This window comes from Vulpes lagopus, chromosome 18, assembly GCF_018345385.1.
Source record: "Vulpes lagopus strain Blue_001 chromosome 18, ASM1834538v1, whole genome shotgun sequence".
NCBI classification, from domain to species: Eukaryota; Metazoa; Chordata; class Mammalia; order Carnivora; family Canidae; genus Vulpes; species Vulpes lagopus.
In genome coordinates this window covers 16,007,812-16,018,558 of record NC_054841.1, presented here as the reverse complement: position 1 = coordinate 16,018,558, position 10,747 = coordinate 16,007,812, and the positions used below count along the sequence as shown (strand labels likewise).

Sequence of the window (10,747 nt, the reverse complement as noted above, 5' to 3'; positions counted from 1 at the left end):
GTTACATGCAACTGATGAATCACTAAATTATACCACTGAAACTAATAATACACTATATGTTAACTAACTTGAATTTAAATATCTTTAAAAAATAAGCATATGGGATGCTCACTAAGATATATTAGTAAGTAGGAATGAAGGGCAAAAAATGCACCTAGTGTGGTATCATTAACATATTTAAAAGGGGGTTAAATGGACACACAGGTGCTTGCAAACACAGAGGATTCCTGAGGGATATATGAGAAGGTGTTTGCTTTTGGGGAGCAGAACTAAGAGACCACAGATTCAGAGGAGAGAGATTTACTTTTCACTGTACATTATTGAATATTGTTTGGATTTTTAAACAAGTGTGTACATATAACCTGTTCAAACACTAGTTGATTAAAGATATGTCACCCTAGAGCCTCTCAGTGTTATGATAAGGAAGCAGGAAGGCTACGGGACCAGGGAAGGTCACCATCTCAGCCTTGGGAGCATGGAGAGCTTCTGAAATGCAGCAGCATCCAAGGGTGACCAGGAGGCACAGGGGAAGGAGAGCTAGAGAATCCTTTCAGTGTCAGGGGTAGGAGAGAGTGTGGTATGTTTGGGGAACTGAAGGAAGTTCAGTGTGGATGAAGTGTAGCCCAAGAGAAGTATGAGTGGCTGTGGTGCAAGCCTGGGGAGTGAGTCTGGCAGAATGGGAATTTTGTCCAAAGAGCAGTGGAGAAACAGGGATGGGAAGTGACATGATCCGATGTGTGTTTTACAAAGTTCCCTCAACCAAGAAAAGAATGGGTGGGCAGTTAGGAGGTCCTCGCTGTCATCTAGGTGAGCAATGGTGGTGACCTGGACGAGGCGAAGACAGTCCCTAAATGTTTCTGGGGGTTGGAGGCCCTTCTTCATTCTGCCATGAGTCATTTGAAGAAGTCTAGGAGGCAGTGAGGGGTCCAGCCTGTTCCTCTTTTGAGGAGAAAGATCTCAGGGCTCCAGCCCCACTGGGGGAGGGAAGGGGATCTCAGAGGATACAGAAATCATCCTGCAGTGACCCCTCCAATCAGCCTAAGGTCTTTCCTGGGCTTTGCTGATTTGCCCTCCTGGAGTCTAAAGACAGCCACATGTGCAGCCCTGGGTGACTGGCAAGAAAGAAAATGCCATACTTGACCTTCACGTTCATAAAATATCGATGAGACTTAATATAGCCTGAAAGCTAAAAGGTCTGGAAGTGTGTTTAACTGGGTTTTGTATCAGTCCAGGAGATGGGGTGGTGGATGGTGAGATATCAGAAGGCAGAAGCTGAATACCTGCAGTCATTCACTCACTCATCCTATTCATTCATTCATTCATTCATTCATTTAACTCTCACTAAGCTCTTGTTCTGTGCCAGGTCTGTACTGGGTTTTAAGGAAACAGAGACAAGTATGACAGAGCCACTGGTCTCCAGAAACTCAAATTCTAGTAGAAGACACATACATCCAGAAATAAGTACAACAAAATCTCCATGTTTAGTGGTACGGGTTGTGCACTGCACAAGTCCAGGGGGCACTTTTCACATAGATTGCAATGTGAATGGATTTGTGCAGTGGCGGCTCTGATTACTGTATTTGCACATTCTGGCAGAAATCTGGAGGACAAAGGCATTGAGTGGTCAGATTCAGGACAGACCTCGTGGAGGAGGTGATCTTGAATTAGGGCTAGAAGGGGATTTTCGGGAGGAACACAGAGAAAGCTATCCCAGGAGGTAGAAGTAGAGTGAGTAGAGGCCAGAGGTTTGGAATGGCCTGGTACATTCAGGGAATGTCAACCATTTGGAGTCTGGGGACAGGGACAGGTGGGACAAGTCAATGAAAGATGGAGTTGGTAAGAAGAGAGGAGATGGATCCCGCTGTTTTTTATTTTTATTTATTTTTTTTCCTGCTGTTTTTTAAAGGCAAGTTGAAGAACTTGGATGTTATATGAGGGCAGCGAGGAGCCAGGGATGGGTTTTAAGTAGGGAATGGCATGGTCAAGTGTGTGTTTGAGGAAGACCTCTTTGATGTAAGTGGGGAGAAGGGCACAGAATGGAGAGAGTGCTGGTGTCTCTGGCTGGGTCAGCATCATCCAGAGACATCAATGAGGGGATCTGAACTAAGGGAGTCAGGATTGACAGGGAGAAGTTAAGCGTGAGAAAGAATAAGAAAGAGGAATCAACAGGACCTGGGACTGATTTGGTGCAGGGATGAGGTGAAGGAGGATTGAAGGCACCCCCCAGGCATCTGGCTTGGCTCAGTGTGGGGCAAGGGTGCTGCAGTTGGGGGAGACTGCAGGCAAGGAGCAGATGAAGCAGGGAAGATGATGAGGCCGGGTGGGCCAGGATGAGTTCAAGGCGCCTAAGTGATCTCTAAGTGGAGTTGGGACACAAGGGAAAGGGCGGGGCAGGATTGGGGCACCACTGTCCACCTGACCTGCCACATCCTAAACTTACTGGCCAAGAATTTTGGAGACACTCTACCCCGATCATGGAACAAACTCCAGGATCTTATCCTGCATGATGCTTTCACCTCCTCTTATAAGTCCCCAGAGTTTACAGTTAGATTCTCAAAGTTAAATTATAGGGCACTTCTCTCTCATTAAGAATAGTTTTCGGACTTCTGGGTGACTTGGTCGGTTAAGTGTCTGCCTTCAGCTCAGGTCATAATCTCGGGGTCCTGGGATCAAGACCCTCCATCCCTAATTAGGCTCCTGGCTCAGGGCAGCCCTGGTGGCTCAGTTTAGTGCCCTGGACTCTTCAGCCCAGGGCGTGATCCTGGAGACCCGTCAGGCTCCCTGCATGGAGACTGCTTCTCCCTCTGCCTGTGTCTCTGTCTCTCTCTCCCTCTCTCTCTCTGTGTGTGTGTGTGTCTCATGAGTAAATAAATAAAAATCTTTTTTAAAAAAAGGATCCAGAGAAAAAAAAAAAGGATCCCGGCTTAGCAGGAAGTCTACTTCTCCTTCTCCTGCTGCCCCTCCCTCCTGCTCCTGTGCTCTCTCTCACTCTTGCTCTCTCTCAAATAATTAATAGCTCTTTTTAAAAAAAGAATAATTTTCAAAGTTATGGTTTTTTTTTTTTCAAGGTTATGGTTTGAGTTCCATCACTGACCCACTCACTGTTCCATCACCCTTCCCTTTTTGGCTTCTTAATAGGCCAGTTTTTCCAGGAAGTATGGGGTTAGCATATCCCCAAATCTTCAGGAAAATTGCCTCACCAGAAGAAGTTTCAACACCAAAAGTCTTTTATGGTTTTTCGCACATTAAGCAAGTTTTTCCTTGTGAGCTATAGTGAGTGAGCACTAGACGAATTAGCAGATGGACCCAAGCTTGAAACCTGTTTATCATTTACTAGTGTGGGCTATTATTTAGCCTCTCTGAACCTGTTTCCTTACCACAGGAAAGGGTGGGCGGGGAGACATGCTCTGAAATACGTGTTTGTCCAGGTTTATAACCTATCCGTTTCTGGCAAATTCCTCTTCATCCCCTAGTAGTCTCCTCCCTCAGTGAGGTTTCTTGATGCCTGGTGGCTCAGGCTGGTGGCCCTGTGTGTCCCACAGAATTCTGTTCACTCTTCATTACAGATTGATCATGCTGTATCAGAAAGATTTATTTATGTGTCTGTCTCTCCCACTAGCCCAAGCCTAGAGCAGGATGGCATATCATCCATCCCTACCTTGCAGCCTGTTGTGCTTCCTAGGTGTTGGTTGTTGATATTGTTATTTCCCAGGCCAATGTTTGAGTGGGACCTACTGGCAAACTTGTGGAAGAAGAGTTATGGGTAGCCCTGGGTATCAGAAAGATGGAGACTTCCTTATTCTCTCCCCAGGACATTTAGCCAATGCCACCACAGACCTCATGAAATTGGACCATGAAGAGGAACCCCAGCTCTCTGAGCCCTACCTTTCCAAACAGAAGAAGCTCATGGTGAGTGCTTCCAGACTTGCCCAGTTCCCTTCCCGACCATCTCTCTCATGGAACAGAACAAATGGAAGAAGCTGGTTCTAAATGGAGGATCAGCTGATGACATGAAATGGAAACAACATGGCTTGCTTTTCCAATCCTGTCTCCTCTGTCATTTATTGGCTATTTGAACTTGGATGAGCCACTGGCCCTGGTGGGTCTCCTCACATCTTAGGTTGTGTCCCTAAGAGCAGAACACTGGACAGAGGTTCTTGGGTAAGAGTGGCATTGAAGGAGTGTTCTGAGGAGAGGAGAACCCAGTAGGGGTGGGGGGGATAGGGAAGAAGTGGGCGCCAAGTTCTCCTGATCCCACAGGAAGCTCTGCAGCATAAGTGTCACCACAAACTCAATCCACATTGAGGCAAAGGGCAAGCCTTTTATACTCCTGTGTTAGTCAGTCATTGGCTACAGATTGTCTGGTGGGGGTATAAGGGGGTATATAACCTCCCAAATATTTCCAGGCAGACCTGTTGCCTGAGAGCATTTCTCTCGAGAAGGGGCAGCAATGAGCTGCTATCAACTGATCCTCACAGCAGCTGGTGTATGAAAGTGCCAGGTCTGGTCAGGACAGCCAAGCTCACAGCGGGACACCCTCTACACTGACGGGGTATTTGGAGGCTGGGTTTGCCAAAGGGGGTTGGGGTCCAGCTCCTTCCATCCCTGGTTATCCAGGCTCAGTGGGAGCCAACTCAACTCCCCTGGTTCCTGCCTATCTTGTCCCCAGGCCAAGATCCTGGAGCACGACGACGTGAGCTACCTAAAGAAGATCCTTGGGGAGCTGGCCATGGTGCTGGACCAGATCGAAGCGGAGCTGGAGAAGAGGAAGCTGGAGAATGAGGGTGGGTGCCAGCTCTGGGGTAGGTGGGTGCTGGAGCCTCTTCAGCCCACCCACCCCTGCCCAATTCCAACCCCTTTATTCTGAAGATCTCAGAGGACCTCCCAGGTGGTTAGGGTCATGGGCCATGGAGGCAGAGGGCTTAAGTCCTAGCTTGACCACTTAGTTAAGTGGTTAAGTCCTTAACCTTAGTTAAGCTAGGTTTAAGTCCTAGCTTGACCATTTAGTTAAGTGACCATGGGTCAAGTGCTTCACCTTCCTGGAACTCAGTTTCTCATCTGTAAAATAGGAATTATAATAAGACCTATCCCAGAAAGGTGTTGAGATGTTGTATGAAATAATACATGTAGGTATTAGGTCAGTGCTTAGCATCCAGTAGATATTTAATAAAGGTTGGTGAAGATGATGATGGTGGTGGTGGTGATGACCAGGACCCACCACATCATCTCACCTTTCCCCCACTCAAGGATGTATTACGGTTCTTTCTGACCTTGATTCTTTCTGTTCTTGAGTGACTCTCTGGACCCTGAGCCTGCCAAGTTCCCATCTCCACTCCTTTTGCTCTTGCAGCAATTCCGCTGGGAGTACCCTCTCAATGCCACTCTGCTCCTTCTTCCTTCTATGTGCTGTCTTTGCCACCACTCCTCTTCAAGTTTGATTCTGGACCTTCTCATCTTGCTCTGGTGGCCTATTAGTCTTGTCTCCTCAGTTATGCTAACTTACAAAGCTATGTGACATGCACTGCTGCACTCACAGCTTCACACATGCACACACCATCTATATGGGAAAGCTGTGGAGCAGTGTTCAAAAAGATTGGTTTGGGGGCACCTGGATGGCTCAGTTGGCAGTGCATGCAGCTCTTGATCTTAGGGTTGTGAATTCAAGCCCCATGCTGGAGTGTAGAGATTACTTAAAATCTTTTTTTTAAAAAGATGGTTTTAGCATCAGACAGGTTTGAGTTAGAGTTCTGGCTTTGCTGTCTGTACTGTGACTTGAATAAGTTGCTTTCCTATTGGAACCTCAGTTTCTTCATCTGTAGAATGGGCTGATAATAATACAACTTAATACCACCTTGTTGGACTCTTATGAAAAGTAAAAGCACTCTGAACATTGTCTGAACATGCTAGTTTAAACATACGATAACTAAAGTCATGCATATTCTCTATTTGAGAAAACAGAGGGTCAGAGAGATACAGGGACTTACTCAAGGTTGTGCAGCTTATTAATGGCATGGTCAGGGCAAGAACAGATTCCTTCCTGACAGGTGCAGTGCTCTTCCAGCATCTCACAGCAGAGGCAGGCATAAGGTACGCATAGATAGCTAAAGTCCTGAATAGGATGTTGTCATGAGATCTAAAGCCAGGGTCCTAAGTCCTCTGTAGAAAAAAAGCATGGCAAGGCTTAGTAATGAAAATAGTACACACCTCAGGCAGGAACTTTCTCCTTTCTGTCAGAGAAGGTTCTTAGGGGAAGCCACCACAGAAGAGTGCTCAGAGGCCGGAAGGCGTGGTGTTTCCAAGACTGTCTCTGGGCTCAGAGTCCCAGCTATACCCTTCTCTCATTGATTGACCTTCATTCTCAGGCACATCTTACATATTTATGGGTTAATTTGCTCGGGTGCCCTAATAACAAAATACCACAGGCTAGATGGCTTAACCTGCAGAGATTTACTTTCTCACAGCTCTGGAGTCTGGAGTCTAAGGTCAAGGTATTGGGAGGTTTGGTTCTTCTGAGGCCTCTCTTGGGCTTGCAGAGGCTACATTCTTGCTGTGTCTTCACATGGGCTTTGCTCCGGGTACGTGCTCCTGGTGTCTGTGTGGCAACATGTTCTTTCCTTATAAGGACACCAGTCAGATTAATTAGGGCCCACCCTGATGACCACATTTCAACATACTTAACTCTTTAAAAGCCCTTTCTCTAAATATAGTCACATTCTGAGAGACTGGGGATTAGGGCTTCCACATATGAATTTTGGAAGGACACAGTTCAGCCCATACAATGTATCTTTAACATCACTTACTGTGAGCCAGACACTGCTAAGTGTTTCACATAGTTCAACTCATTTAAGGCCCATAGGAACTCTAGGAGGTAAGTAATATGAGCAACCCTATTTAACAGATGAGGAAACTAAGACACAGAGAGGTTCAGTAACCTTCCCAATGTCACACAGATAGAAATGGTGGAGCCTAGATTCAAACCCGGGCTCCCAGAGTCTTGAGTTTTTAAGCACTAGCTCTGTTGCTTCTTCTGTTCTCTAAGAACATAAAATGAAATGATCGATCAAGGGAGACATGGAGTATGACCTCCCTGATACGATCAAGGGAGACATGGAGTATGACCTAGATGGAGGGCAGAGTTGATGGTCCTGGAGAATAGCTGTGGGTGCTCATTCCTCATGTGATTCCTAGTTTGGGAGCTTCTGACCTCAGTCTTTGTTTTGGTCCTGAGCTTTTCCAAGAGGAGGCAGCATTGTACTGCCCCATGGCAAGATGACTGGGGTTGTTCCAGATGGAGATGTTGGACAGACTTGGTGTCCCTCCATAGCTGGGGGAGGCAGCAGAGGTGTGGGTGGTGGTTGGGCCCACATAGTCTCATTCACTCACTGTAGTACCCCCCAAAATTCCCTGGGGATAATGCTTATGCCCTCCACTTGTCCCCTTGTGGGGCAGAGAGCAGGATTGGGAAGTGTTATAATGTCACAGTTAAGACCCCTGGCATGGAGCCAGATGACATTGATATGGATTCTTGATCAGCTACCTCCTAGTTCTGTGGCCTTACAGAAGTCACTTCACCTCTCTGAGCTCATCTATGAAACGTGGATAATAATAAGATCTAGGTTACAGGAAGGTTGTGAGGGTTCATAAAGATAACAGGTGTTGATCACTCTCCACAGTACCTGGCTAAAGGTAAAATGTTCTAGAAATAGAATCTCAAAAATAATTACTATTACCATTCTTTTTCATTCATTTATTGAAATATTTCTTAGACACCGACTATGTGCCAGGTCCTGAGGATAAAATTGCAAGTAAAAAACAAGATGTCGCTCTTGCTCTCATGGAGTTTACAATCTTGTGGAGAAGTGTTAAGATTGATAGTAAAAAGAGCCAGGCAGATTTGATGAAGCTTCTCTGAAGAGATGGTGTTTCAAATGAGACCTGAAGGTTATGGAGGAGCCAGCCTAGTGAAGAACCAGGACAGGTGTGTCCCAGACTGAGGGGACACCATGGAGGAGGGTGGGGATACCTGGGAACTCCCCAGTAACTGGCTACTGTGTGGTAAGTATTGGGGAGAGTGGCATAAGTGAGGCTGGGCAGAGTGAGAGAGATGCAAGATCATGGGGATGTATTTAGAATTTAGAATATACTCATATTTATATTTAATTTATATTTAGAACTTAGTCTATATTTAGAATTTAGATTTTGTACTGTCTACGATTGTACACATCTGATGGCAAATCCTTGGAAGGCTTTGAGAAGGGGATTGTATTAGTTAGCTTTTGCTGCATAACGAATAAACACTAAATCTGAGTCACTTAAAAAAACCCTTTTATTTGTTCATGATTTGTGGCTTGGCAATTTGGGCTGGGCTCAGCTGGGATGCTTATCTCTGTCCCGCATGCTGGTGGTGGCATCACTCACGTATTTGTAGTCAGCTAGCAGTCAGTGACCTCCCTGGCATGGCTAGTGGCTGACTTGCTGTCAGCAGGGCCAGTGGGCCACACGTTGCTCATCACCCAGCAGGCTAACCCAGTCTTAATTCAGCAGCAAGGGAGCAAAGATTCAGTGTATAAACACTTTTCAAGCTTCTTTTTATGTGGAATTTACTAGAGTCTCATTAGGTAAAGCAAGTATGGATTAAAGGGTGAAGGCTTAGACTCTGCCTCTTGTTGGCAGTGGCAGCAAAGCCACGTGCATACAGGAATGGGAGGAATTGGTGGCCATTTTCGAAATCCACCCAGGGTGAGATGTTCTGATTTAATTTTTTAATTTTTTAAATTATTTATTTATGATAGTCACACACAGAGAGAGAGAGGCAGAGACACAAGCAGAGGGAGAAGCAGGCTCCATGCACCGGGAGCCCGACGTGGGATTCGATCCCGGGTCTCCAGGATCGCACCCTGGGCCAAAGGCAGGCGCCAAACCACTGCGCCACCCAGGGATCCCAGATGTTCTGATTTTAAAGAGCATCCTGGTTACTGTGAGAATGGATTTCAAGGGAGACAGAATGGAGGCTGTCGTAGCAGCCCAGGAGGGATGATGTTGGCTTGGACCAAGGAGAAGACAAGGGAGATGGGGAGGCGTGTATGGACTCGAGAGGCATTTTGGAGACAGAATGTATTGGAATTTGCTGAGTGGTCAAGTGAGGAGGGGAGACTAAGGGAAAATAATCCAAGATGACTGCTGGGTTTTGGTCTGAGCTACCGAGTGCTGCTGTTTCCTGATATAGGTAAGGGGAGCCGAGCGCTCGATTTGGAACACAGTGAGTTCAAGAGGCCTTCCAGACACCCAGGAGGGGGTGTCACAATCCATTCGGTATTCTAGTCTGCCTTGTAAAGGAGAGGTCAGAATTTGGAGAGAGATTTGTGAGTCTCCAGCATGTATGTGGTATTTAAAGCCTCAGAACTGGGTGATTTATCTAGGGAGAGAGCGGAGAGAGACAAAACAGAAGAGTCAGGGCTGATGTGTCCTTTTGCTCCACAGTAAATTGCCCGTGAATTAGAGGCTGAAGCAGCGACAAAAACCACATTTATTACATCACACACTTACTGTGGCTCATGAGTTTTGGAGCAGGGTGGCTGGGTGGTTGTAATTTAGGGCTGCATGATGCAGGTTGCACTCAAGATGTTGCCTGGAGCTGCAGTCCTTTGAGCTGGAGAATCCATAGCCAAGATGGCTCGTTCACATGGTTCCCATCTAGACATCTCAGTTCCCCGGTTCCTCAATACCTGCCCTTCTCAATGGGGCCACTTGAGTGTCCTCACAACATGGCTGCTGGCTTTGCCTGGAATGGGTGAGTGCAGAGAGAGAACCTACCGTTGGGAGTCATTGTCTCTTCTGCCACATTCTATTCACTAGAGGCAAGTGACAAAATACTGTCTATATTCAAGGGGAAGGAGATTGCGCTCCACCAGAGAAGTACTGAGTGGCTTGCGAGCGCATTTTAAAACTACCACACCTGCCCTGAGGTCTCCCCGCATCAGGGGAGAGGTAGAGGCAGAGAAGCCAGCAAAGCCGACTGAGAGAGTAGCCAGCGAGGCAGGATGAGCCTTATGTCAATAGAACCCAGAAGGGATGTTTTAAGGAGAGAATAGTGTCAAATGCTGCTGGGAGTCTGAGTGAAGCAAGTGGGGGACAGCATCCCCTGGATTTTGTCTCATGGCTGTTGGTGGTGACCTTGACAAGGGCGGATTTCCATTGGACTATGAGGGTTGAAGGCCGAAGAGTGAATGCAAGGTGAGGAATGAAGACAGCAGATGTCGGCACCTGTTTTGAGACATTTAGCAGTGGAAGGGACTAGAGAGATGGAATGGTGCCTGAAGAAGGAAGTGGGGTGAAGAGAGGAGATATAAGAGCATGTTTTCAGGCCGGTAGAAAAGAACCCATGGAAAGGAGAAATCAGTGCTATAGGATGGATGGCACCAAGTCCAGGAAAGGACACGAAGGGTGTGCATCAGACAGAGGCCCCATGGGAAACAAGGAACCTTCAATTGGGTAAGCTTAGACTTAAAAAGAGAATTTCAAAAAAGAGAATTTCATCAAGGGACTGTTTACAAATATGTGGGCAGGATGCAGGCAGAGCACAAGGAAAAATGGGGTGCCTGGGGCCTGAGGTTGTGAGGGGTGGGAGTAGCTTCAGGGCCCCGGACAAAGAGGCTGTGTGGAGAGGGGGACTGCCTGACAGGAGCTATACCTTTCAGTCTGTGGCTCCCACCTCACTCTCACCCACCCTCCTACTTCCTGCTTCTGC

At 46.9% G+C, this 10,747-nt stretch overlaps 1 protein-coding gene across 5 annotated transcripts in view; it reads left to right on the top strand.

Annotated features, from left to right (window-relative positions):
* The window catches only part of GDAP1L1 (ganglioside induced differentiation associated protein 1 like 1), a 49,130-nt gene that overhangs the window by 32,771 nt on the left and 5,612 nt on the right, over nt 1-10,747 (top strand). For all 5 annotated transcript variants that reach the window (XM_041732269.1, XM_041732272.1, XM_041732273.1 and 2 more), the window contains 2 exons: nt 3,812-3,909; nt 4,670-4,784. In XM_041732269.1, the coding sequence (XP_041588203.1) occupies nt 3,812-3,909; nt 4,670-4,784 (213 nt within the window). The remainder of the gene's footprint in view (nt 1-3,811; nt 3,910-4,669; nt 4,785-10,747) is intronic.